Genomic DNA, 27841 nt, shown 5'->3' with positions numbered 1-27841 from the left:
TGCTAGAAGAAGTGATTCTTATTGAAAAGGACAGTGATGGGAACGATATCGAGAAAACTCGTGTTGGTGAAAAGAAAGTGCATGCGTGCTTGTTTACTGGTGCAGTCACAAGGGCTGTGCATTTGGAGCTTGTGACTGATCTGACAACACAAACCTTTATGTACGCGTTAAGAAGAATGATGTCACGCCGAGAAGATTGTAAAATTATCTACAGTGACAACGCGTCAACGTTTACTTGTGCCGCAAAACTAGTGACGGTAGATCCTACCCTAGCCAACTGGCTCTCAAGTAAGGGTATAGAATGGAAGTTTTCTCCTAGCCTAGCTCCATGGTGGGGTGGGTTTTGGGAGAGGATGGTCCGCTCCGTTAAAGAACCGCTAAGAAAGGTGCTGGGGAAAATGAAGGTTAGTTTCGACCAACTTCACACCATACTGGTGGAAATTGAAGCTATCGTGAATTCACGGCCCCTAACTTATGTTTCTGGCGACGAACATTCCTACGAAGTTTTGTCTCCACAAAAGTTGCTGACCGGAAGACAACCTGGAGCTACTTCAGAGTCACCCGACTCAACAAAGATGAGCCGTGATGACCTCATCGAGCTGGACAAGCAGAGGAGCGAACACGCCTTAACATGGTGGAGGCTGTGGCAAGAGTCATACCTGTCTGATCTTAAGCGATTTCACTGTCGCAAGGGAAAGGGCACCAGAATTCCGCGTGTTGGCGAAATCGTCCTGCTGAAAGAACCTAACATCAAACGTGTTTCGTGGCCGACAGCTATTGTTACAGGAGTGATACCTGGAACCGACGCCAAGGTGCGAGCGGTTGTTTTACGACTACGTTCGGGTAAGGAAACCACCAGGAGCATCCAGACTGTCTATCCATTAGAAGTTCAAGCCGATATCGACACGCCCGTCGATGATACCGGAATCGGAACAGTGGAGAAGACTACGTCTACAAGAAAGAAGAATCCGCTCCGTAAGAAGAATTTGAAATCGCGCGAGGACGCTGGCGATTCCGGCGGGGAGGATGTTGCGGATTGTCAAAGTCCACAAGAAGAAAGAGTATCCAAATTTGGAAGGCCCGTCAGACGGCCTATTGTTTTTGACTTATTATTTATGTTATAACTGTAAGCTTTGTGTAGGCCGCCAGGGGCGCTTCCAAGCAGAGCCTTCTTGGTGGCCGATATCGGCAATAGCCGTTGTTAGAATTTTTCCCTGTGTAAAGGCAGACGCCATATCTTGTGTCAGAAGTCAGTTTCAAATAAACTAGTGGTAGAACCTGCCTAAGTTAAAATTACAAAGGTATTGAATCGCAGGTATTAGAGTTGTTAATTAGATTTAAATACTTTTCACGTTCTCCAGAAACTTTCGAATCTAAAAAAAGGAAAAAAACTACAAAAAAATTTACTACAAAGCATCCTCGTGTTGAAAAAAACAGATAATTGTGGTAGCCTTTGTTCGAGCAATACTCCAACCATAGTGGAATGTGAACCTCAACCTGATGACGGGATGGATGTCCCATACCAAGATAGGCTTGAACAAAGTAAGGTTGAAGTGATATGACTTTTTTTATCTTATATTTTGATTTGTTTATTTTTATTGTTATAAATAGGTGGCGAACAATTGTTAAAAATGATCGGAGATGTTGGAATAATTTTTGACAACATTCCAGCGAGCTGCTGGAAAAAAACGAAGTCATTCAGGGCCTCTCTTGGGCAGAAAGAACTGAAATTTTTGATACTTTATGGGAAGGAGTTAGAGAATCTCTCTATGAAAATTTTCTGTCAAAGCAGGCATATCCACTGACCATGCAGTGTGAAAAATGCTCGCTCTCTCCTTCTGGAGGAAGAGTTGTCAAATGTTCCACTTGCAAGAAACACCTTTGTGGCGATTGTGATTTTTTTGTGCATTCTCAACAGCCGTTTCACAATCGTTGGTTAATTTCGAACGAATCTTGGTTCTCCTGAAGAACGATGGAATTTATAGATTCGGCTGGGAAACTTGTCGAGAAAGGTATAATTATATTCTTTTATATTTTTTCATTTGTTTGTGAATAATAAAATTGCTTGTGAATCATCAGGTGTTCCGGTCCCCTGTTTTAAACCCCATCAGTGTACTTTGTGTGATTCACCTTATTTGCAAATTGAATCAGGATCCCGCGTTGTAGTTGTCGTGACTGCAGAAGGACGTTTTGAATACAAATCCTCTGTTTTTTCATGCCTAGGATGCCATGGAAAAGTTGATGCAACAATCCATGACTACCTCCAGTCAAATTTAATGCCAGGAAATCCACAGTCTCTCAACTTCTTATATTCTGTTGAAGTTTTGAGACTTTGGTTCCTTGTCAAACATAATTTACCCAGCAGTTCGTAAAAATTTTTTTGGAGTGCTTAAAAGAATTATCGGAAGGTACACGTCGGGTAGGCTATTATAATCATGCTTCCCTCCTACTAAATTAGTTTTAAATATTCTTTTTTTTACTTTGTTAGCATGGTCCAATAAACAGAACCCAATTCAGTCGTGCGTCTAAAGAATACGAGTTCCTTATCTACACTGTTGAAAAAAGGATAAAGAGACACGAAAAGACAAGGTGTAAAGCGTGTGGCGATGACCCTCTTTCGTGTCATATTGACGGAAATATGAAACTTCTACGATGGCTTACAGCCAAAGGGTAGGTTTAATAAAGTGAAAAAATCACTCATACTTTTACGGATAACTTTGTATGTATCTTTTAGACTGTCATCAAAATCACTTTATGGCGATGCTGTCATTGCTTTGGATTCAGATCTTAATGATTTTGTCGCTGTTTTGGATAACAACCAAAAAACCAAAGTAATTATTTGTGTATGACTATTGGTTTGTGTATTTGACTTACCAATGCCATTTTCTAAGAAAACATCAAGTGAAAGTTGCGGTGGGTCTACTTTCAAGGCGGCCAAATCTTATTCGAGTCAACGTAAGAACTTAGACGAAATTGGAGTAGTTATGGGATGTTGTCGCCATGGAGTTGTCCAACGAGCCGTTAACATGTTCCACGGAGAAACCTTTCGCCACACAAACTTCATCCACAGACATATGGCCGAAAAAAACTTTAAATTTATCTCCAGTGACGTTATATGCCGTTATTGGGACTACTCCCAAAAAACAGCAGTAAAACACCCAGAATTATTAGCGAAAACAAAGGAAACGAAGGCTTTCCTCCAGCGTATGCATGCAAAAGCTCATATGCTCTATTGCCAGGTAACTCAAGTTTTTTATGTTTGGTTATTATAATTGATTGATGAATCACTTAGATTTTGTGGATTGGGCATTGGATGGATAATGCTGCCTTAACAACTGGCGAAGAGCAGGAGCAGGTGTTTTAAAAAATGTCACGCTACAACAGCGTCACCAAACATATGGGGAAGGCAAGTACGTAAAAAAAATTATGTTTATGTTACCAGCGTACTATATTAATAGTATCATATTGTATCTTAGATCGCAACGACCATCTTACGGCAGGGATAATGCACTGGAATTCAGAAAAAGAACGCGTAATGGCAAATCTACTAATGAGGCGCCGAAGCAAGGTAAAAAGCAATCATTTGCATTGTCAATAGTTCATTTAATTTCACGTCTTTTCTAAATCAAAGGCTATTTCTCTGCTACGTAGTAGCAAAGTAAATCTTAAACGGTTATTGGAAGAGAAACAAATAACGCGTGAAGCTTTAACATCTTTGGAACTCGACCTTAAGACTATAGCCCGGAAGTGTCTAGGTAATATTACTAATCCACTGTCTAATTCTTCTTAACTAATTGTTTTCAAAATTTGGTAGCGGAGGAAAGGTCAAGAATTGGAACACTTTCAGTAACAAAACTGAAATTAGAAAGCAGTTTTGTTCACATGAAAAATCTTCAGATTAAAGTTGAAAAGGTTGCAAGTGAGTTTTGTAATTGCAGTGCATTAAATGGAAAATTCTTAAAGTTAACATGTATCCTAATGACTCATTATTTTTTAGCATCGTCCATAGAGAGAAAAAAGAACCGTCAAGCAGAAACTTTGGTAAAAAAAAAAAAGCTTCAGAGTTGATTGCAAAAATGAATTCCTTTAAAAACTCAGAGGGAAAATTGTACAAATTGATCATGCAGGATTTTGAACAAGGTTATTTTCCTTGGCTCCTTGTAGAAGGTAAAAACTTATACTTTACGCAAAATTGAATTACAATGTATCACTGGTTTCATTATGCCGTTTAGGTTCATGGCGTGAAGAGATTTACCTCTATGAAAGTAATTTACACGGCAGTAATTTTTTACAAGTTTTTGTTTTAATGTTGCCTTATAATTTCCTCTAGGCTTCAGTGTATCAGATTATTTATCACTTTTTTCGGCTCAACAGCATTTGAATAAAGTTTCTCATGTTAGCCGTTTATTGACTGAGAAAATCGAAAGATCAGCAAGTACCAATTCTAAAACCAAAATTTCTTTAACTCAACACAACAAAAACACTCTGAAAACGTAAACAACACGTCTCATTAATTTATTTTAAAAAACTTGAATTAAAAAAAAAATACATCAAAATATTCCCTATTCATTTACCAATTTAATCACTGCTATAGATTTGTTCAAAGATACACTAGGAAGAAACTACACACTATATTCCAAGAGACCCTCCCAAAACCCATTAGAGCTCCACATCGTCCCAAAAGTGAAAGTAGGTGAATGATGGCCGCCGCGACGTTGCCATGGCTGGGGTACGCGTCATTGGTTTGCTCTATTAACCACAAGCTCGTCTTCTTCCAATTGAATTTCAAGCTAATGTAAGTTTCAACTGTGTTTGATTGTTTACAGTTCAGTTTGATTAATGTATTACATGTTGTTGACTATGTGTAAAAATATGTAAGTTATAGCCTAATTGATATGCCATTCTATTTATTTTATGTTGTTTTGTGTAATGGTTTTTTTTTCATTATTAATAAAATGATTGGCATTAAAGGCAGTGTTTTTATTTCTTGAATGAAAAATATACAGGTTTTCTTACAAAGGTGGAAGAAACAATTCAAATACATAACAATTCTATGTTACCAAACGTAAAAGTTAAAAAGTAGTCTTCCCAATCCCCTACAGAATAAAATTTATCATTTTGGATGGAATTCACAGTTGAATGGATTTCTGTAGGGACAATTGTTGCTCTCAAGGCATGTTTCTCATTCTGAAAAATAGAAAGTTGATGAAACAAAGATAAATAAATATTTAGAAATCTTTTTAAACCTTTTTCTCCCACATAGATTTCACTTTAACGCAGAGCTCCTCTTGTGAGCCAGTCCAGGTAGAAAAAATCTCAACATTGATAACTTGACTTGCATCGGACAGGTGAATCTTAAACTGAATTCTAGCTTTAATTTTGTCTTTCAGGAGAAGATGCGGCGAAGAATTACGAGTGTTGTTAACAACTACTGCTGGCATCTGTGCTGGTTTTATTATTGGGTCCTTATTAGGCCTAGCAGTGTAAAATCTTAAAGATTTATTTGGCACCGCACAATGGGTGATATCATCTTTGGGAATAGTAGTTGATTCTAGTTGACGTTTTGTAGTGGTTTGCTTTGGAAATGGTGCTGGATTTTACCCAACATTGACTGTAGGTTGATGAATAGAAACATTGTTCTTTGGTATTGTGCTGCCTACAGTTTGCAACATTGTTGCATCTACTTGACTTTGTGTTGGGCTTTGTCCTTCAATAGATTCTGCATCAACTATGCTTGGCACAGTGGCTATGCCTCCTATTTCCTCCTTGCTTTCTGCAGATATCACAACCCTTTTTTACGTTACAGTTCTGGTATTCAACACAGTAGGACAATTTAATTACCTTCAACAGCTTCTTCTTTTCCTTTCCATAGGTTTGCAAACGATTGTCCAACAGGACTGCAAAACATTTTTTGTGCATGTTCTCCTGTAACTTTGCAGTCTACAATACTCCTGCCTTTGCTGTGTTTTGTAAATGTAAAAATCAAGGTATCCATGCCACTAGCCTGTAGTTGATCGGCCTATGAGAAGTCCAAAAATAAAAGGAAATAAATGGGTCAGTTCACGCCAACTCATTTTTTTCCGTCGCAAAAAAAATTTAATTTGGCTGATTTTTTTTCTGTGTATTCTCTATGATATTGCAATACACCTTGCAAAAGGAAATTTTTTTTTGCTTTACAGGAGATGAATTAAAAAAATCTAAAGTTTCCGCGCTTTTCACTGATTTTTTGCACGTTTTTACCATAAATTCCCTTTTTGGCCCGGTAAATTTCATTTAAAAAAAAAACAGAAAAAGCGACAAGAAAGAGAAAAATTTTTCCTTTTTTTTGGTTTGGGTACAATTTTGATAAATTTTTGTCGCCAGGGCGTAATTTCCATTGAAAGAATTTATTTTTAAATGCTCGCAGACAAAATCTTTTTGTTCGGACGACATTCATTTTTGGCAGAGCTATTTATATGATTGTAATGAATTACCACACAAAAATTGAAGAGATTAAAACCTAAATCGAAATCTTTTATGGCAGTGCAGGTAACCAATATCCAATCTCTCTAGACTTAAGCATGACAAAATACGATAGGCAAACAGAAACAATGTATTTTAAATGTTGCTCAAATTAAAAATTGAGTCATAAAAACTTTATACATCGCTGCCATGCAATAAAAAATAGTAAAATTAAAGTAAAATGGTTACAATTGATTTATGGAAATGAAAGTGCATCATTTACTGTCTACAACACAAATTAAATTATATAAATTGTTTCAGTTATTTTAAAGACGATTTACTAAATAAAAGTAAAATAATGTGATAAAGTAATTGATATAACATGATAAATACAATTAATATAATCAAAATTATACCTGTTTGAGAAGGTACCAACATTTTTTAGATAAAGGTGTCTCTTTATCCAAAACAGCAAAAAAGCTAAAGAAGTAAAAAAAGAATAATCACGTTTTGTACGAGGGCAACATGATAATAATAGCCTACCCGACGTGTACCTGCAACTATTCTTCTAGGCACTCCAAAAATATAATTAATATAACCGAAATTATACCTGTAAGTATAAGTTAAATAACCTACATTAGAAAAATGTGTTAGTCTTTTAACAACGTCCTGTTCTTTCCTTACCATGAGACCAATTGCTGTGAGAGAAACGTTGAGATCTTGTGTTTGTGATCCAAATTTTCCGGTCGTTTCGACTGCTGAAGGCAGGCATTTCCATGGTAAAACAGGGAGATAATCCCTTACCACCAACTGTAAACACTGGAACGCGGAGCGTACTGAATTTTCTCTTCATGATTTGAAATCCAAGCAATGCAAAATAAGAAAGAAATGAGCCTCAACGACAAAGAATGCCATCTTCATTGTTACCCTTGAGAATTGTTGATAGCTCCTATGATATTAAGAAACAAGGGCCATCCAAAAGAGATTATGTCACCAGAGCTGTGCAGCAAATGGAGCACACAATTAACTTACTTTTGCCGCACGTCTGCCAAACTGGTACTAGACAGCTCATTTAATGGCGATATTAACGTCTGCAATCTCTGTCAAATTAATAAGGGGTAGAGTTCGCTATTCTTTAACTGCCTAAACACAAATAGCCTAACTGTTTTGGATAGTTACCTGGTTTGCTTTTAAAGAGGTGGAATATTCATATTGAATTGCTGATCTAACTAACGTAGTAATGACCTATATTCCCCATTCTCTCATGCAGTTAAGCGGGTGGATGATGACTTCCAGCAGGTGATTTGTTACAGGACACAAAAGAACTTCTACCCTGTTCAGATTTACAAGACCTGTTTCCAACAGTTTTGCTACGGCAAAAAGTGAGGGCTCCTGCAGTAAATATAGAAGGAGTTCAATCTATTAGAATTCCATCTACTTTTATCCAGATTGAAGTTGTACAAACCCTGTTAGTAAAAAAATCTGGTAAAAAAAATCTCAGATACAATTAATTAGATTGAAATTATGCCTGTTTGAGAAGGTACCAAACTCTTGTGTCAGTTTATCTAAAAAAGCAGAAAAAGTAAAAGAGTATTTAAAACTCGTTTTGTACGAGGGAAACATAATATATTAATATGAAATCATGGTGAACATGATGATATAAGAATACAATTATACCTTTCTCGACAAGTTTCCCAGCCGAATCTATAAATTCCATCATTCTCTTCACGAGCAGTCGCCCCTTTTCTAAAAGTAATTTCTTTATTCATTTTAAATGACAGCAGGCCGCCATTAAAAACGAAAATGACAACAAACGAGAAAAAAAACAATTGCCGGTTCAAATGCGATGGCGGCTGCTGAGATTTCGAGGGTAGGGGCAGAGCAATAGAATACTGGTGTAGCCACGCTTATGGCGTGCCCTCCCATTGCCTTTTTGGCCTGAAAGTCTTTCTGTCCCATAACGAAAGCGCCACGCTGTGTTGTGAACTTGTGATGTATTACGTTTTCGCTATGTTTTCGCTCATTTTCGTCGTCTGTACTTTAGAAAGTAAACAAAGTGGCTTAATTAATTAGTGTGAAAAAATTTATGTATAAACATATAGGTTGTTATAACAATAACAACCCTTAAAACTCAATTCATAGGTGGCAGTTAGTCAGGAAATGGTGCCGTTTTCTGGTACGGACCTCTCCGTACGTACAGTATGTTCCAAAAAAATCCGACCACCCTTTTCAAATAAAAATGCCCCCAATTGTCAAATAGCACAATTGCATCGAGTTTTAGGCCAAATTGAAGCACATGGTAAAATGTGGAAAAACCATGTAAGAAATTGCCATGGAAACGAGACAACCATTAGTTAGCTCACATCCTTACATCAGTGTGTGCTGGGAATACTTGCCGTTAGGCATAGCAAAGAATTAAACAAAGTTTTACCATTTTTTTTACTCTACTGGTCTACGCGAGACAGAGTTAAGGAATGGAAATCTCGTTTCTATGGACGAGAATCTATGCAGTGAGTCACTGCATAGATTCTGTGTTTCTCAAGACGTTTTAGTTGCCCAGCACCAATTGGGGTAACTCTTTGATCAACAAAAGTGAAGTCACGCCCGTCCGTCAGGGGACCATATGCGTTCGGATTTCTCGGTAGTCCATTTCTAGTTAGTGTGCCATAGAATAAATGATTCAGTATTTTGTTTTAAAAAATAGAACTTGTTACTTGTATCGCCAATCTTGCTCCACCAGGCAACAACAGCTTGTAACAAAACTCCGTGGTCCATTCTGTCCTATCCTTGACAGCTCGAAACCTACACAGGCGTTACAAACAAAAAATAATAATCCATAATAAATTTTATGATTATTTATTAAATTGTGGAAACTCACCAAGTTTTGAGATCGTGGGTAGCGCCATTGTATACAAAAATATAGCTTGGCGAAACGGCCACCAGTGTCGCGACCCACTATTATCTGTCTGCTTCTTCGGGCCAGGATAAAATGCGGACAGGAGAAACTGCGGACTTTCACCTGCGGACTGGCCCAAAATTTTTGACAGATTTTTCGTGGACTTAGGGATAAAATGCGGACCGTTTCGTACATGAAGCGATTGAAAGTGCGGACCGGACAGGATAAACTGCGGACTGGTATCTGTGGACTCCATGCCCATATCTGATATTAAATTTCAAACTAAAAATAGTATTTAAAAGTCAACATATGCATTATTCAAAACACGATATAATAGGAAAGGTACACTCTCGCGCTATCCCAGTCTCTTGGAAGAAACGGCGGGTGTTCAGTAAAGGGTCCCAAGATTCCTCGCCAGGTTCGCTAGTATAGGAGGCCCCTCGCCTCGGGGGTATAGTAAAAATTGGGGTTTTTCGTTCGTTATCTATAAAATTACCAATCAATGTGTCCAGAAATTGATTTCATTTAAGCTTAATTTAATTCCCTATCCTTAAATACCTAATTCATCTAGATTAGGCAATTATTTATATGTTAAATTTGTGATTGAAATTCACAATTTTTTGAAATTTGCGCCTTTCGCAACATTGCCTATTTCATTATATTAAACACGTTTGTCTTCTCTCTAGTGCAGCAACTTTTACACCTTTGTTAAAAATGGATATATTTATTAAATATTGACGAATTCTATTTATAATGAATTCTGCACTAGAGAGAAGACAATTCACGAGATGGTCTCACACCCTTGACTGGTGAGGTGGTTTTCTAGGTATTTTAACATCCGTTCATTACAGCTTCTTTATGAATTCGACAAATGAAATATGTCATTTTAGAAATTGCGATTGTGACTATCAGCTCCATATGCAACATTGCGAAACTTATAAATATAATCTTGAATTTTGGTCAAGTAGGGGTGCGTTTTATCGTCAACTTGTAGTTGAGCTGCTCAACTTTTTGGTTGACCATAAAACGGTTTTTACGTTGGTTGAGTAGAACTTTTTAGTTGAACTACGCAGTTAACCATAAAACGAAAATCGATCTCAACATGTGGAAAGCTCCTCCTCCTTTCCCATTCCTTTCAGAAATGCTAATTGTAAATTTGATAGAAATAAAAAAAAATGGTTGTTGTAGGAAATAACCGGTGTCTGTAAATTTTTCTAAAATATTGATAATAGTATTACGTAGTCAATTGAAATTTGCTAAAATTTTATTATATATTGATTAGTGTGGAGTAGCAGACGTAAGACGTCAACATAAAAAATTTGTAACAACAAAATGCAGATGTCACAATTTCTTCAATGTCTATTCAGTAGTTATTTACTTATCTCTAATCTCAAATTTCTGGAATGGTAATAAATGTTAATGTAGGAATTATTACAAAGTTTAACATATTTTTATTTTATATATTTTTTTTTATATCTTTTTATTTTTTTATTTAATATTTTACCTCTTGGCCTTAAAACACCATCACACTTTATATTCATTGTGATAGAAAAAAAAATTACAAATGTGTACCACGACCCACGTGCCACGTCCCTAACTCCCTATCTAAAGAAAGCCGTCTGCTGTGATTGCTTGAACAAAAAAAAGGTTGCCAGATTAAAGAAAATAAGAATTGTTATAAAGTGGGAGGGTCAACCAACTTGAATTTAGTTCAACCACAGTCTGGACTGTGGTTGAACTTTTGTGGTTGAGCTCGCAAAATTTGGTCGATCACAACCTTGGTTGAACTTTTTGTTAACCATTAAAACGGAAATAAAGCTCAACTGTGACGAATTGGTTAACGAAACAATACTGATTGAGCTCAATTTAGGTTCGCGTTGAGCTAAAAAGGGGGTATCATGGCATCGTCTGTAGTTATTTGTGAAAAAATGCTACTTTTTCCAAGTTAATAAACACATGAATATAGCGTATAAAATTCTGAAACGGTGACAACTTATGCACTAACTTGTATATTGTAACGCACAGCTGACGTAGGGTTATGCAACCTATAGAATTTATCTCATGGTTAACTCCCGAGAGTTAGATAAAACTGATGATTATTAAATGTCACAGGAAGGTTATCACCCAATTACTTAAATTCCTAGAACAGGAGAAAACGTCCATCGATGGTATAAAAGAAGACCACTCGGCTGGATCTGGGTTCCTTCCGTCTCAGTTATTCTTATGTGTCAAACTTGTTTAAACCTTGTTTCCCTTATTCTTAGTTTACTCTGTAGTCAATTCTCTTTGATTTCCAAATAAACGGCTCTGACGTCGATTGCCCGTTACATGGTGGAGATGCAGGGTAGGCCTTTTTGGTAAAGCAAGGTAAGACCAAGTTATCTGTGAATCTAGCGTAAAGAAAGAGACTCGGAGGCAGGTACTGTTGAGAGGTCCTTGGAAAGTGTGACCAGCTGGTATAACTACCTTAAATTGCTTGGGCATAGGACCACAGGCTTGACCAAGTTTCTTGTCTATTTTTTTGAGATTCACGAATACGTGGTCTTTTGCTTCTCCTTGTTAATTAGAGCCTACCGTAGGGCCCGTAAAAATTTTGGAAATTGTTAGAGATAGATGAATCCTAGTGAAACTAGGCAAAGTAAGCGAATTAAGGGATTAGAAGCGTCACCCGTCAGTGAACTGAAGGGACGCGGTAAGAATAGTGAAACAGGAGCGAGACCGAAGGAGTCAACGAAGAAAGGCGTCGAGAAGGAGAGTAGAACGGCTCAAGAGATCGGCCATTCCGTCCAAGGTTCTGGACCGGAATCTTTGAACCCGATCGGAAGCTCAAGTACAAAATCAACACCACGGTGCGGATTTCAAAAATTTGTGCTTCAAAAGAAAGTAAGGGACAGTGGTTTTGGGGAAGAGTCGATTGTCGAAGAAGACGAATCGTATGAGGAAGTGACGGTAGAAAGACGTACTTCCATCTATCCACCTGAACAAGACAGGTTCGAATCATTCGAAGAAGGGATAGAAGAAGCCCCAACAGTCTCATCCAGTGAGTCATCGGTTGCAGAATCAGGAGACGAAGGTGAAAATTTTGAAGTTTCACGAGAACCATCTCCCGAAGCCATGGCTCAACGACAGCTTATTCCGAAATTGAAATACAGAGAGCCGCCGATCTTCTGCGGGAAGAAAAATGAAGACGCTACAGATTGGTTGGAGCGTTACGAAAGTGTTGCAGCGCACAACCGGTGGGGGGACGATGAGAAGCGAGAAAACTTCGGAATGTCCCTAGAAGGAACTGCTAGAAAATGGTTCCTCTCGGCTGGGAACTTTACCCAATGGGAGGATACGCCAGCAGTTGCCGCAGCGGCAGGAGTCCAAGCTGCTCCCGCTGTGGTAGGCTTGCGAACGAAATTTCTTAGGGAATTTCAACCGCAGCACTACACCCGTTATCAAGAAGCAAAACTTCGACAGCGTAAGCAAGGAGTCGATGAACCAGGGGAAGACTATTTCTATGACATCATCGATTTGTGCCGCAAAGTAGATCCAAGAATGACAGAAGAGGCGAAAGTAGATTACCTATTCAAAGGATTGAAACCTACTTTGTTGGAAAAAATGTGGGTCGTCAACCCGGCGACGACTCAAGAATTTTTGGCAGCGCTAAAGCTTCATACTGAAGCTTTGGAAGTTGCTGCTCGACCAGATTGGGTAGTGAGCATGCTTGGCCCTGATGGGAGAAGACCACCACCCAGAGAAGAAAGAAAAGATGATCTTCGAGATCTGGTATTAGAACTGAAGGCAGAAATAGAAGAGATGAGACGAACTTCTAAGCCTAACAAGCCTTGGGCTGGAAAGGATAGGCCTAAGCCATCCCGCACGACAGATGGAAAACCGATTTGCCATCGTTGTGGAAAGGGAGGACATATCGCACGCGTTTGTCGAACCGATCTAAAGCAAGAGAGTAAAAAGCCAGATTTTCCTAAAGGAGACGAGAGAAGACCAGCCAAAAGAGATGAAAGAAAAGTTCCACGAAATGAACAACAAGACGAACCAGCATCGGTCGGAATAGTGTCGACAGATGAAGAGGAAGATAAAGAATCTACCATACTCATTATCCAACCGGCCAAGCTGATTACTGAAGAAGTTGTTTGTCAAGGGATAGAGCTTAAAGCTGTCATCGATACAGGAGCTTTAGTATCTGTAGTATCACCAAGCCTGCGAGAGAAGTTACAAGCAAAATGGGTTTCCTGCAAAGTACCCTCTGTTGTAACAGCCAGTGGACAAAAGGTACTTCCAATGGGAGCAATCGAGATAGAAGTGGAACATCGGGGCATGAAGGCCAAAGGAAAAGTGATTGTCCTTGCCATGAAAAACATTGAATTACTGCTAGGAAATGACTTCCTGAAACAATTCAACAGATTGGAGATAAATTACGATGGTAATGGACCAGACTTGATGTTGGGAAGAATGCCCATCAACATCATCGAAGAAGTGATGTCCACACAAAAGCTGATTACAAAAACTGGAAAAATGTTACCTCCACGAACAATTGTATCAGTGGAAATTGAACCGGCTAGTTTGCAAGAAAGCACCGGAATGATAGAACCATCAGAACATCTAGCTAGAGTGAAGGGTGTAACGTCAGGAAAAGTTTTGGTGTCAACCGTACAACCGTTGGGACAGGTGCTGATGGTTAACTTAAACAACCATCAGACTTATATTCAAGAAGGGACAGTACTTGGACAAATAGAGCCTATAAACTCACCGATCGTAGCTGTGGACGAACGGGAGCAGACAGAAAAGACCGAAGAGCACCACGAAAAAGATGAAGCAATCCTTGTACTCAAGGAAGAAAACGTTACGCAAAGAGAAATGGAGCTGATTCCACGTCAAGCTTTTCGAGCACAAATAGCAGAGAACTTCCCACAACAAGAAACGGAAGAATTAGTAGATGTCCTACTAGAGTTCAGTTCCTGTTTTGCGCTGAAAAATAGCGGACTTGGGATGTGTAAAGTAGCCGAACACGAGATTCACACTGGAATGTCAGCACCGGTACATCAAGTTCCTTATAAAAGCGCATGGAAGGAAAGGTCCATCATACAAAAACAAGTAGAAGAAATGCTGGAGAAACAAGTGATCGAACCATCCAACAGCCCTTGGGCAGCGCCAGTGGTTCTGGTAAAGAAAAAGGACGGCAGCTGGAGATTTTGTGTCGACTACCGTCGTCTAAATGCTATTTCGGTAAAGGATGTATACCCATTACCAAGAATTGAAGAGACATTGTCCCGGATGGGCAAAGCCTGCATCTTCTCTACAATGGACCTGGAGAGTGGGTATTGGCAAGTACCCATGCATGAAGAACACAAAGCTAAAACGGCGTTCGTAACACCAGATGGCCTTCACCAGTTTCTGGTAATGCCGTTTGGATTGGCATCAGCCCCAGGCACCTTCCAGAGGATGATGGATCTAGTGTTGTCAGGTCTAAGGTGGACGATTTGCTTAGTCTACCTAGACGACATCATCATCTACGCGGGAAGTGCAAGCGAACATCTAGTACGCATTCGACAAGTGCTAACAGCACTGCATAACGCAGGACTAAAAATTAAACTAGTGAAGTGTCAGTTTGCCGCCCAAGAAGTGAAGGCTTTGGGCCATGTGATTAGCGGAGAAGGCATTCGCCCTGACCCGGAAAAACTAAAAGCTATAGAAAACTTCCCGTCACCAAGCTCGTTACAGAAACCAGCTGAACAACTGAAGTGCGTTCGCAGTTTTATAGGATTGTGTTCCTATTACAGACGGTTTATTACTCAATTCGCTCACGTAGCTAAGCCCCTGACAGACATGTTCAAGAAGGGAGGAAGCTTCGTGTGGGAAGTGCAGCAAGAAGAAAGCTTCAAGACATTAAAGCAAGCGTTAGTGAAAGCCGCTACACTAGCTTATCCCGATTTCACAAAGCCTTTCGAAATTCACCCAGATGCGTGTGATTACGGTCTTGGGGCAGTGCTGCTACAAAGAGTAGACAACGTAGAAAGACCTCTGGCTTATGCAAGCCGCCTCTTGGCAAAAAGTGAAAATAACTATTCCATAACGGAAAAAGAATGCCTTGCGTTAGTCTGGGCAGTGAAGAAGTTTCGAAGTTACATCTGGGGAATGGAAACCATCGTGGTAACCAATCACCACGCCCTTTGCTGGCTACTCAGCAAAAAGGATTTGGCAGGACGTTTAGCACGCTGGAGTCTTCAACTACAGGAGTTTCTCCTAAGAATCGTGCATCGCAACGGAAGATTGCACACAGACGCAGATGCGCTATCACGCTACCCCGTGAATGTCGTAACAAGTTCAGATGAAGGTTTAACATACATTCTGGCCGTGTTAAGCATCGACCAAGACACTAAGAAAGAATTCCAGCGCGCTCAACAAGAAGAATGGAGCGAAGCGTTTGCCGCCATCAAAAAAGGAAAAGTGTCGGGACGCTATCGAATCAAAGATGACTTGCTGTTCTATGAAAAGATCGTGGACGACGGACGTCTTTTAAAATTGTGTGTACCACAGACGATTAAAGAGGAAGTTATGCGTTCGTACCATCATGACATTACCGCAGGTCACCTAGGATCATCTCGCAAACCTGTGTATCAGCGACCCGCAGGATTTATGGAAGTAAAAAGAACTGAACGCCCGTTCGAGAGACTAGGATTGGATATCCTAGGCCCGTTCCCACTATCAAAGAAAGGGAACAAGCAAATTATCGTGGCAGTCGATTACGTAACAAAATGGGCCGAAACGAAATCACTTCCGACTGCTGACGCAAACGAAGTAGCGGATTTCCTAGTGAAAAGTATTTTGTTAAGACATGGAGCACCACGTCAATTAACAACAGATCAAGGCCGCTGTTTTACTGCAGAAGTGACACAAAAAGTGATACAGGCGCTCGAAACGAATCATCGCACCACGACAGCTTATCGTGCGCAAGCCAACGGACTAGTGGAACGTTTAAACCATACATTGGCAGACATGTTGTCAATGTACGTGAGTGCTGACCATCGTGATTGGGACGAGTTGTTACCATTTGCAACATTCGCCTACAACACAACCCGGCACGAAACTACGGGAAAAACTCCATTCTACTTGGTCTACGGAAGAGAAGCTGTACTTCCGATAGACGTTACGTTGAATGCAGACCCAAACCCAATACCACCTGAAAATCGTGATTCATCGGAATGGGCAATTCAACGTCTGCAGCAGGCTCGACTAGAAGTACAAGCCAGAGCCACCGCAGTACAACAAAAACAAAAAGAAATCTACGATGAAAATCGTAGAGAAGCAACCATGTACCTACCAAATGAGGAGGTACTGGTCTATAAACCCATTAGAAAAGTGGGCAAGTCAGAAAAACTTCTACATCGTTGGTTTGGACCCTATACAGTGGTGAGGCAAACAACGCAAAGCAATTACGAGCTTCGATTAGGAAAATCACCAAAAACAGAAATTGTGCATGTCGAACGAATGAAACCATTCATTGACATGACTAGTGTTGCACAGTGTACCAAAAATCCAGTGCCTTCTGAAGATTTGCAAGAAAATCAAAATAAGGGGCCAGAAAAAGAAGCATCTGCCAATGCTCAAGATCAAGAACAATCAGAAGAAACAAATACAAGGCCCTCAGAGGAAAATGGTACACAGTCAGAAACTGCAGAAACAAATACTGACGTACCAACCGTACCGCCAACAAGACAAGGAAGACAAGAAACCGTGCAAATGGCAAGAGCAGAAAACGCAGGCATACGAAGATCTGCTCGCATAGCTCAAAGAAAAACAGTGATGTTGACCCTACCTTTGATGCTGCTGCTTTCCGTAATCTCAGGACCAACAACTTCCAAAGAGATACTCGCCTATCAAGGCGTTATCTTCAAATCTGAAGGAGAGATAGCCTTTTCAGACTCTGAGTGGGTAGTCGTCACCGACTTCACATTCAATCCTTTAGAAACCGTCATTAAAACTCTACATGATGTATTAGGAAGAAAGGTCAACACTCTGAACTTCAGATACGAAGGTCCAAACGACGGGTTTAAAAAACGGATAAAAGAAGAAGTCGAGGAACGAGCACGAGCAGAATTAAAAAACCTGAAAAAGAGTCAAGAAAGACTTAGAGAACTAAAACAAGCAGTAAATATAGGCAGTACCCGTAAGAAAAGAGGCCTAATCGATGGAGGAGGAAAAGTTCTCAATTGGCTCTTTGGGGTGTCAACTGAAGAAGATCTAGAACACGTCAACAATCATGTTGAAAAGTTATCAACAGAAACCACTTCAATCGCTCACGCATTGGAAGTGCACGCGTCACTAATCAACGAGACGCTTTGGGAAACAAAATCAACGTCAAACGCCGTTGAAGAACTGCAAAACGCTTTTGAAAAACTAGAACGTGAGGCGTGGAAAACAGATCACAAAATTGATGGAATTACCCAAGAAGTTGAAAAACATGAAATAGCCAGAGCAGCCATTGAAAACACCTTTCGTGAAATCAAGTCAGCCTTAGCATGGCTGGACGAATCGATTGAAGATTTTGCCGTCGGCCTAACAACAATGGCAATGGAAAGACTTCCAGCACTACTTTTCCCACCTATGCAAATCCAAGCAGTGTTAAAGGAAATAAAAGCAATTTTGCCATCTGGATGGTCATTGAGCCCTTCTATTCAAATGGGAGACACCTGGCAAGTCTATAAAGACGCAAAAGTAGCTGTGGCAGCAATTGAAGGCAATTTAAGAATTTTCATTCACTTACCTGTGTTCGAGTTCCCATTTGGATTCACTCTATACGAGGTAATAAGCTTGCCAAGACCAACGAAAAACGCCACCCAAGGGGCACAGTTTCATCCGTTACCGGCATTCTTAGCTGTGGCAAAGGATAGACAAGCGTTTACCGAATTGTCAACACACGAAGCACATCGCTGCATGATGACAACCACATCGATTTGCCCTATCAGCAAAGCAATAAACAAAAGGCATAGGGAGCCAAGCTGCGCAATGGCATTGTTTCTAAAAGATGAGAAAAGAAGCCGCGTACAATGTTCAACGAAATTATCTCCATGGACCGGACAACAAACTGTATACCTGGGACACCGAAGATGGGGATACACCTCAGCACAAGAAATGACAATCACCATAACTTGTCCAAACAGCAGAGGAAAAACTAACACAGTGATTAAACGTGAACCTTTTGACGTGTTTGAAGTTCCAACAACATGTACGGCGTACACAGAAGATTGGATTTTTCAAGCAAGCTTCAAGAAGAACGTTAAACATTCGTTGAACAACGTTACATTACCGCCGCTATCCGAATTGGAAAATGCAGACCTCATTCCACAAGAGTATGAAACGCGGAATATGGAAACGGCAGAGCCAGAAATGAGAAAATGGAAAAATAGGCCTCAGGCAACAAGCAAGGCCTCAATACAAAGCCGCGTTACTCTTATGGGGGAACATTTACGGATAATAGAAGAAGAAGAAAAACAAAGAAAGAGCACCGAACGTACAATCAACGTCCGGTATCCCTTCGAAATTATCGCTGCTATAGCCACACTGTTTCTCAGCCTGGCAATAGCACTATTTCTTAGCAGACGACAAAACAAAGTTGTTCTGTCAAATCTGACTAAACGAGTGAATGAACTCGAAAGTCGACTGAAAAAACACGAAGAGAAAGTTGAAGAGCAGTTGTAAAATGTTCTTCATACGTCAGCAAATCTTTTTTTTTTTTCCTCTTCTTCCCTCTTCTTGCTTCTTAAACTTTATATTCCGATTCTCATTTTGAATGTTCCTATAGTATAGGCATAGGAAAATTAAAAGAAAAATATTTCTTTTGATATAGAATTGAATTCTACTGTTAAAATGTTCTTTTTGAAAAATTTTTAGACCAAATGTTCCAAATGTTATCAGTCGAAATAGGAAATTCCCTAAAAAAACCCCAATATGAATGTTTCTTTCAAATAACTAGAAAATAACATAGTTATTTTGAGCTGTGCTAAAATTGTATTGCAATCGGGACGAGTTGCAGTCTGAGAGGGGGGATGTAACGCACAGCTGACGTAGGGTTATGCAACCTATAGAATTTATCTCATGGTTAACTCCCGAGAGTTAGATAAAACTGATGATTATTAAATGTCACAGGAAGGTTATCACCCAATTACTTAAATTCCTAGAACAGGAGAAAACGTCCATCGATGGTATAAAAGAAGACCACTCGGCTGGATCTGGGTTCCTTCCGTCTCAGTTATTCTTATGTGTCAAACTTGTTTAAACCTTGTTTCCCTTATTCTTAGTTTACTCTGTAGTCAATTCTCTTTGATTTCCAAATAAACGGCTCTGACGTCGATTGCCCGTTACAATATTATTAAAATATGTAACCACTAATCCCATTTGCAATATGCTTACAAACGAACAATCAATATTAATGTCTCACACTTAACGAAAATGAATAGTAAAAAAAAAAACTTCCATACAACTTATGAACATTTTTTTAGCACCACAATTTCCAGCATAAAATTCTGATCAGAAAACATGTAAGGGGAAAATAAAACTGTAATTAAAGAAGGATTTCGGTTTTCTTGTTCAATGAAATTTTAGGAACGAAATCCAGCGCAGCGCTTGTGTAGAAGTACGTGACTTTGAGTCGAAATATAAAATGCGCATAGAAGTCCGATTCTTTCTATAGTAAACATACATTAATGAAAATCCATGTGCATGTTATTTTTTTGCTCTTTTCGTTTCTGAAAAAAATTTTTTGCTCCCCCTATTACCTATTTTTAACGAATACTTCACGATGTAGGTAGCGCGCAACTAGTCACGGAAATAGTCTATATCATTCCGGAATCTCTTCTTACTCATCCGCATATGTAATAATATTTTAGGCCAAAGTAGGTAATGGTAACATCATATAAAGCTGATATTTGCTTTGATGATAGGAAGTATTGAAATGACTAAAACACGTACAAGTTTTATGAAAGTATTCCCATGAGATTTTATTTTTTTTCAAATATACTAAAAAGCGTAATGATGCAGTAGGGGAGGGTGGGGCTAGTTGGTACAATTTTTTTTATTTCTTCTCTGGTTTCTTTAATTTTTCATATTTTGACACCCAAAAAATTGTAAAAGAAACTCAGATAACCAGCTTTCTCGTGCTATTTTTTTATTTGATCTACGTTGAAGAATTCATATCGAAATCAACGTTCAAAAAGCTAAAAAAAATTTGCCTACATGCCCTACTAACGGGGTAAGTTGGCAGTGGTAGTGGGGTAAGTTGGCCCCATGTATTTCAAAGACGGATTTCAGTGAAATGTTGATGTTGTAAACAAACTAGAATAACATTACAATAAACAAAAATCCTATAGTTATTTTAGAGTGGGAAACTCAGAAATAAGTTGTGATAACTTACATAAAGATTAATAGCCTTAAATGCAAAAAATTAAAAAAAATATACATAATTCAGGCAAACATTTCACAGGTGAACATCGTATAAAGTGAAACACTTAAAATTTGCCAAATTTTGGCCTCTAATGCATACCACTGTTCACCGTAAGTCATATCTAGCAAAAATTTGACTTACAATTCCCTGACATTTTGACAGGCCATTTACTCTATACATATGCATGTATAATGCCTATGCCGACATACCCCATGTTGCAATGTATCAACTTGCCCCAACCCGGGGTTTATTCAAATAAAAATTTTTATTACTCCTTTATAATTGATTAAAACAAATCCAATGTTACAGTTCGATAGAGGACACAATTTTCTATAAAACTAATATTTTTTAAAAATTATATGCATACAAAGAAAAGATAAAATTGATGAATACCAAGCACGCAACTATTGTGGATTTGACGCAAAAAATTTCGTTATTTTCTATTTCCTAAACTATTTGGGATAAATTTATAAAACTTTGCACAAATGTGCGCACGATAAACATCTTTGACTATAAATTATTTCAATAAAACCTCGTTCACACAATTCGTCTAAATTAAGAATTGCAAACTTGCCCTCCTGCCAACTAGCCCCACTCTCCCCTACATTAATCATCAATTTCACAATCACTGATTTCTCCTTCATCAACATCGTCATCATCGCTTTCATCATTCTCGTAATCATAATCATTAATATCTAACAATACAGAAAATGTTTTGAATGCTGACAATCTTCTTTCAACAACCTTCTCGTATTCCCTTTTCAATAAAAAAATTTGCTTCTTTCAATGTATATATATTCATTTTGTTCCAACTGCGTCTCGTTCTAAAATTTCTTCGTGCAAACTGTTCTTCTTGGTCGTAAGACCCTCGATATATTCACGCATTTCTTTTTCTGTTTCAGATATTTCTTCTTCATACCGCTGCGACAACATCCATACATCAATGAGTTCGAAGTCATCTTCAATTGTACCTGGAAATGGGGAAAACAAATTATACTCTATAAAATATTAGTGTATCAATTGACTTACCCCCCAACGACTGCCAAGGAAAAATACCGCTATCGAAATCTTGAGGAGTGACTAGCCTCCATTTTCTTATTTCGTCATCCCCTTCCTTCCGTTCGTTTTTTCTCTCCCTATTTTCACAATCAGCTAAAATTTGAGGAAGAGCCGCGTTAATTGTTACAATCAACGTTTCTGCATCCTCTTTGGTTTTCCGAAGATTCACCCGAATCTTCATGCGCTCCTTAGCCGTAACCTCTTCCGCCTCTATTCTCTTCTTGAATCGTTGTAGAGCCATATGAAGCCCCTCTAAGTGATTACGTTCATGATCAAGCGGAAGATTCGAGGTTGTAAGATGATGTTGATGATTTATAGCTTTTTCCTGTAGTTTTTGCAATAATTCAGGCACCTGGTCTTCTCTCAATTTCTTTTCATTTAACATTTCTTTCAATTTAGCCCTTAGAAAAGGAGCAAGCTTCCAGGCTTTTTTCAATCTCTTTGTAAGAGTAGAAGCTATTTTTCTATTTTTCTTGGCGTTGAAGTATAAGATACTGGAACTCATTGAGTCACGCTGGCCTAAGTTATAATAAAAAGTACATTAACATATGTTATGTATATATTAAAACATAAGACTTACTTCCGCGATCCATTCTCTTTGTTTTAAGAGCAAGAGATGAGAAGTAAGCAAACCCTTGTTCTTGTTCCTCCCCTAGTGTGGCTGCTGAATTCGCCTTCCAGTGTCCAAGCCAAAGGGCTTGACAATACCAAGCATGGGTTTTCCCATGCCAGCGGGATAAAAACGGGGTGGAATCTTCCGTTTTACCTTGGTATTCCTTGATAAGGGAGCCTACATCATGGGCAAACTTCCAAAAGTGGCAGATGACATCTTGGCAGATGAACTTGGCCGGCATCTTCGTCAGTGTTTCGGATTTTTTTTTCAAATCAAATCCAAATCCAATCAAATCCAAATCCTCCCGGATTTTTAAGGGATTTGGATTTGCATTATTTTTCAATGGCTTGGATTTGGATCGAATTTGATCCCCACAAAAAAAAACGGATTTTTCCAAATCAAATCCAAATCCTTTATAAAGATTTGTTTCGGATTTTTTTCCAATTTAGAATTTTTTTCCTGTACCACCCAGCAACTGTTTAGTATTTACCTTTCTTGTCGTCTGCAGACTCTGCACTTGATCCTCTTACCTCCATCACGATATAATAGGAAAGGTACACTCTCGGCTATCCCCAAGACCGGCGGGTGTTCAGTAAAGGGTCCCAAGATTCCCCGCCAGGTTCGCTAGTATAGGAGGCCCCTCGCCTCTAGGGGGTATAGTAAAAATTGGGGTTTTTCGTTCTTTATCTATAAAATTACCAATCAATGTGTCCAGAAATTGATTTCATTTAAGCTTAATTTAATTCCCTATCCTTAAATACCTAATTCATCTAGATTAGGCAATTATTTATATGTTAAATTTATGATTGAAATTCACAATTTTTTGAAATTTGCGCCTTTCGCAACATTGCCAATTTCATTATATTAAACACGTTTGTCTTCTCTCTAGTGCAGAATTCATTAGAAATAGAATTCGTCAATATTTATTAAATATATCCATTTTTAACAAAGGTATAAAAGTTGCTGCACTAGAGAGAAGACCAACGTGTTTAATATAATGAAATAGGCAATGTTGCGAAAGGCGCAAATTTCAAGATATTGTGAATTTCAATCACAAATTTAACATATAAATAATTGCCTAATCTAGATGAATTAGGTATTTAAGGATAGGGAATTAAATTAAGCTTAAATGAAATCAATTTCTGGACACGTTGATTGGTAATTTTACAGATAACGAATGAAAAACCCCAATTTTTACTATACCCCCGAGAGGCGAGGGGCCTCCTATGCTAGCGAACCTGGCGGGGAATCTTGGGACCCTTTACTGAACACCCGCCGTTTCTTCCAAGAGACTGGGATAGCGCGAGAGTGTACCTTTCCTATTATATCGTGCCTCCATCGTGTGTAAGACCAGACATATACTCTTTACCGTTTTATTAGATTGAAAAATTTCGTGATTTCGTCATCGTATATTAAAACTATTGGAAGGTAAGGAATACTACCAGTTAGCCGTTTTTTCCACTAGGCACTAGGCAGCCATATCTTTATTTTATGGTGACTAAAAAATAGTTATTGTGACTCTTGTATTTACTTTTTTGCTCTTTTCACCATTGTCAGTCAGAAAACTCAGAAATAAAAAGATTTAATCCATCTTAAGAAATCTAAAGGAACCTGTTATTAGAGTTTAAAAAAAAATATGGATTTTGTAAGAAATCAAAAGTCGAACAGACTTTTTAGCAAAACTTCTATTAAAAAGTAAACTAATCCAATTAAGTCTTGGGTTTTTATTTGATATTAAATTAGGGATTTAAGTAAAAAAAATTAAAAGGAAATTTTAAAAATTTTTACCTTGACACAGAAATATGTAGAAGAACTTGTATGTAACTATGTGTTACATGTTGCAATCATAAAATTAACAATTGATTGTGAATTGGATTGGATTTGGATCGGATTTGGATCGGATTTGGATCGGATTTTCTCAAATTTAAAATGATTTGGATTTGGATTTGGATTTGGATTTGATTTGGATTGGATTTTGCTGATTTTTTCGAGCTTAGGATTTGGAACGGATTTCAAAACACACGGAATGATTTGGATTTGAGTCAAATCCGGCAAATTTAGAAAATCCGAAACACTGATCTTCGTTAATAAAAAATGAACCGCTCGATAGGACTCGCCTTTTTCGAGATCGGTTGCCCCCAATATAATTCCATGGCGGCATGAACCCATAAGGGTGCCAGTAATATCAATTATCTTTTTTTTTATGATTCAGCTCGGCCGGCGGCATAAGTCGACGTCCCGCATGTGTCTTTTTTCTTTGCATGTTTAATTCTTATTAGTTGATATAAATAAGGCTAAAGTATAAACTAAAACGTTACCACAGGCTTGACCAAGTTGATTTGTCTTTCATGGTTCCTCCTGTCCTCGCACAATTGGACAACTTCGTTGCCAAACAATGAAGGGGAATTATACCTGAATAGTATTATAATAAATTAGTTGTGAAGAACAATTAGTATTATATAATTTTTATAAGAAACATACTGCGTGGAATTCATCCAACGGTAAAGTTTGAAGTTTCCGTCAATATGAACGGCAAGATTTTCTTGTCCGCATGCCTCGCAGTATAGTATTTTGCAGGATAGAACTGCAGTTAAGATCCTATGGCGAAAGAATTCAAGTTCTTTTCCAACCCGGGAAAAATGAGTACGATTAATGATCCCGTTCTGAATGAAGAAATCAATGGTAAGTTAGTATTGGATTTTTATTTTTTTACTATAACATACTCCTCCGCGGGCTTTAGTGACTTCTTCAAGACACTCGACGTATTTTCTTACGGAAGTTGACGGGCTTAGGTGCTGGAAGTGATGCCAATGTAATGTCAAGTCTTCGGCGAAATAACAAGTTGTTTTCTTGGCTGTCGATGGGAAATACCCACATGAAATGTACATTTCATTTGATGCTTTAAAGCTGTCCTTGCATTTACAGCAAATAAACGCCGTCGAGTGAAGATCAAAAGGACCTAATAATAGTTATAAATGCTTTAAATGAAAATTTGTGAATAAAGTACTATTTTGTTACCCTCTTTGGTTATTATTGCCAAAGATTTTGATCCGGCTTCTCTGGAAAAAGTAACATGTTCACGGCAGTTGATGCACCGGGAAGGGACAAATAACGGAGCTGGAACGGCTAAAAAACACAAGAAAAGGAATTAAAATAAATACACTTTCAGCAATTAATCCAAATATGCGAGAGAAAAAACAATGCAGACCTTTTACTTTAACAATTCCGTCCACGCCAATAAACTCCTCAGGTAAGAGGAACCGAGAACTCAGATCTTTGTTGTTAAAAAGTTCACGAACGAGGAATGGTCTCTTAAAGTGAAATTTCAAAACACAGGTGCCACACAACAACTCTTTACAAGTGCTACACTTAATGATGCAGGATGACAATGGGTCAATCCGCGCGGATTTGACAAATTCGATGCGCGACCAAAACTCGGATTTTGTTGAAATTTGGTAAGTGAATCAATAAATATGTTTAAAATTTATTGGCCAAAGGATTTTTTTTTTGTGCAATTAGGGAAAAAGTTACAGCAAAATGAAAATAAGATTTTTTCATTTTGCCATAACTTAGGATTTTTTCCGCGTGTTCATTTTTATTTATTTAAGACTAGTTTTTATTTCTCTATTGATTTTTGAATAAGTATGTCTTATTCAGTTTTTCACGCTCTTTTTAATGGTATTTTTTTGTTTCAAAATTTTTAAATTTAATTACGTCATTTAACTTTTAAATGTTCAGAGTGTGTCTTACAAAAGTAGACCTGAACAGATTCGCTTCTGAGATTTATTTGTAATTTTTGCACTAAAAAAAGAGGACATATCATAGTATATGCTCTATTTTTTCGCTAGGGTTAAATTCTCCATAGTGCCGATTTAATTGTTTGAAATCTCCCTATTTTGATGTAAAATATTGGCGGGCCATATTTCACTCATCTCTTTACCCTGTCTCCCCTTTTTGACCTTGACTACCCCAGGCGGTCTTGGCGGATTGGTCAAAAAGGGGAGACAGGGTAAAGGGATGAGTGAAAATGGCCACCGAAGCCAAAATTTTACATCAAAATAGTGAGATTTCAAACAATAAAATCGGCACTATGGAGAATTTAACCCTAGCGAAAAAAATAGAGCATATACTATGATATGTCCTCTTTTTTTAGTGCAAAAATTACAAATAAATCTCAGAAGCAAATCTGTTCAGGTCTACTTTTGTAAGACACAATCTGAACATTTAAAAGTTAAATGACGTAATTAAATTTAAAAATTTTGAAACAAAAAAATACCATTAAAAAGAGCGTGAAAAACTGAATAAGACGTACTTATTCAAAAATCAAAAGATAAATAAAAACTAGTCTTAAATAAATAAAAATGAAAACGCGGAAAAAATTCTAAGTTACGGCAAAATGAAAAAATCTTATTTTTATTTTGCTGTAACTTTTTCCCTAATTGCGCAAAAAAAATCCTTTGGCCAATAAATTTTAAACATATTTATTGATTCACTTACCAAATTTCAACGAAATCCGAGTTTTGGTCGCGCATCGGATTTGTCAAATCCGCGCGGATTGACCCCAATGGCTTTTCACACTCAGTGCAGAATGACTGTCTGGGAATACAATTTTTTTAAATGTAGGAATTATAAAGTCATCACTGCAGTTGTTGAAATCCTCATCTATAACTTGTTGACGGGAAGACCATTTCTTATCTTGCTTGCATTCACTGATGTCGTCATCATCATCAATGTCTTGAACAAAACACTCTGATTTTATAAATTCTGCTTCACATTCCTTAATTTGACTTCTCAGCATTTCAGACCCTGCGTGAAAAGATATTGTAGCGTTCAAGCATCGTTGTAAGAGAACTCTCGCCATCCGTTATAACTGTAACGGATAGACAAACGACCGACGGAAGTGTCATTCGAGTGTCATCCGATTGCTGATGCATCGGATTCGCCGACTGACCCTTTCCCACGCCTGTAAGACTATAAATGGGACTGTAGTGTAGACCTTCGGTGCCAGTAGTTAGATAGAACCGTTATGTTACTTTGTGTAGTGTTTGAGTGTTGAAGAGATTGAATACACCGATATTGATTCACCGAACCCATCGGTGATAACTCGTTACATGGTGGAGATGCAGGGTAGACCTTCCTGGTAAAATAAGGTAAGATCATTGTGCTTGATTCTGAGTTGTTAGGGGACGAAGTGAGAGAGTAAGAAACTAGGAGGCAGCTGCTGTTGAGAGGTCCTTGAAAGGTGTGACCAGCGGGTATTGGTACCTTAAATTGCTTGGGTATAGGACCACAGGCCTGGCCGAGCTTCTTATTCGTTTGAACGTCCACAACTCGGGTAAGAGAGCAGATCTTGTCTTGTTTTACGCGGGTTAAAATAGGTCTACCGGGG

General features: G+C 38.3%; 1 protein-coding gene, 3 long non-coding RNA genes and 1 other non-coding gene across 8 annotated transcripts; 1 reads left to right on the top strand and 4 right to left on the bottom strand.

Moving 5' to 3' along the window:
- Positions 1-1358: 1358 nt before the first annotated feature.
- Positions 1359-4965, top strand: LOC116916553. The gene is made up of 13 exons (XR_006646640.1): positions 1359-1542; positions 1612-2012; positions 2080-2419; positions 2489-2670; positions 2735-2831; positions 2892-3239; positions 3293-3410; positions 3477-3568; positions 3632-3755; positions 3815-3912; positions 3998-4167; positions 4233-4265; positions 4331-4965. It is a non-coding gene; the product is annotated as an uncharacterized LOC116916553 (transcript).
- On the bottom strand, positions 4966-6013 carry LOC116917624. The gene is made up of 3 exons (XR_006646641.1): positions 5842-6013; positions 5247-5773; positions 4966-5187 (listed from the first exon to the last, which is right to left on the bottom strand). It is a non-coding gene; the product is annotated as an uncharacterized LOC116917624 (long non-coding RNA).
- Positions 6014-6568: 555 nt separating this feature from the next.
- Positions 6569-8417, bottom strand: LOC116916586. 2 transcript variants are annotated; one of them, XR_006646639.1, is made up of 7 exons: positions 8119-8417; positions 7907-8006; positions 7621-7833; positions 7369-7541; positions 7126-7288; positions 6985-7051; positions 6569-6921 (listed from the first exon to the last, which is right to left on the bottom strand). It is a non-coding gene; the product is annotated as an uncharacterized LOC116916586 (long non-coding RNA). The 2 variants fall into 2 exon arrangements; XR_006646638.1 differs by lacking the exon at positions 8119-8417 and having other exon boundaries at positions 7907-8081.
- An 8898-nt stretch (positions 8418-17315) lies between these two features.
- On the bottom strand, positions 17316-17848 carry LOC123472274. The gene is made up of 2 exons (XR_006646628.1): positions 17506-17848; positions 17316-17446 (listed from the first exon to the last, which is right to left on the bottom strand). It is a non-coding gene; the product is annotated as an uncharacterized LOC123472274 (long non-coding RNA).
- A 3540-nt stretch (positions 17849-21388) lies between these two features.
- LOC116916582 lies at positions 21389-25838 on the bottom strand. 3 transcript variants are annotated; one of them, XM_045173666.1, is made up of 9 exons: positions 25661-25838; positions 25471-25578; positions 25176-25411; positions 24934-25115; positions 24771-24864; positions 24532-24713; positions 22420-22693; positions 21810-22358; positions 21389-21751 (listed from the first exon to the last, which is right to left on the bottom strand). In XM_045173666.1, exons 6-9 carry the CDS (start codon positions 24619-24621, stop codon positions 21579-21581), a joined length of 1086 nt encoding a protein of 361 aa, XP_045029601.1. In that variant the 5' UTR covers positions 24622-24713; positions 24771-24864; positions 24934-25115; positions 25176-25411; positions 25471-25578; positions 25661-25838; the 3' UTR covers positions 21389-21578. The 3 variants fall into 3 exon arrangements, with proteins under 3 accessions (XP_045029601.1, XP_045029602.1, XP_032777733.2); XM_045173667.1 differs by having other exon boundaries at positions 21837-22358; XM_032921842.2 differs by having other exon boundaries at positions 24532-24707.
- Positions 25839-27841: the final 2003 nt, after the last annotated feature.

The sequence above is a fragment of the Daphnia magna genome, linkage group LG5 (genome assembly GCF_020631705.1).
Source record: "Daphnia magna isolate NIES linkage group LG5, ASM2063170v1.1, whole genome shotgun sequence".
In the NCBI taxonomy this organism is placed as follows: domain Eukaryota; kingdom Metazoa; phylum Arthropoda; class Branchiopoda; order Diplostraca; family Daphniidae; genus Daphnia; species Daphnia magna.
This window is presented reverse-complemented; position numbering and strand designations above follow the sequence as displayed.

Coding starts and splice junctions, on each gene's coding strand:
- LOC116916582 (XM_045173666.1), bottom strand. CDS start 24,621: ATGGGTTCATGCCGCCATGGAATTATATTGGGGGCAACCGATCTCGAA. Junction 22,694..24,531: donor TTCATTTTTTATTAACGAAG/ATCAGTGTTTCG, acceptor ACACTGACGAAG/ATGCCGGCCAAGTTCATCTG. Junction 22,359..22,419: donor AAAGAGAATGGATCGCGGAA/GTAAGTCTTATG, acceptor ATTATAACTTAG/GCCAGCGTGACTCAATGAGT.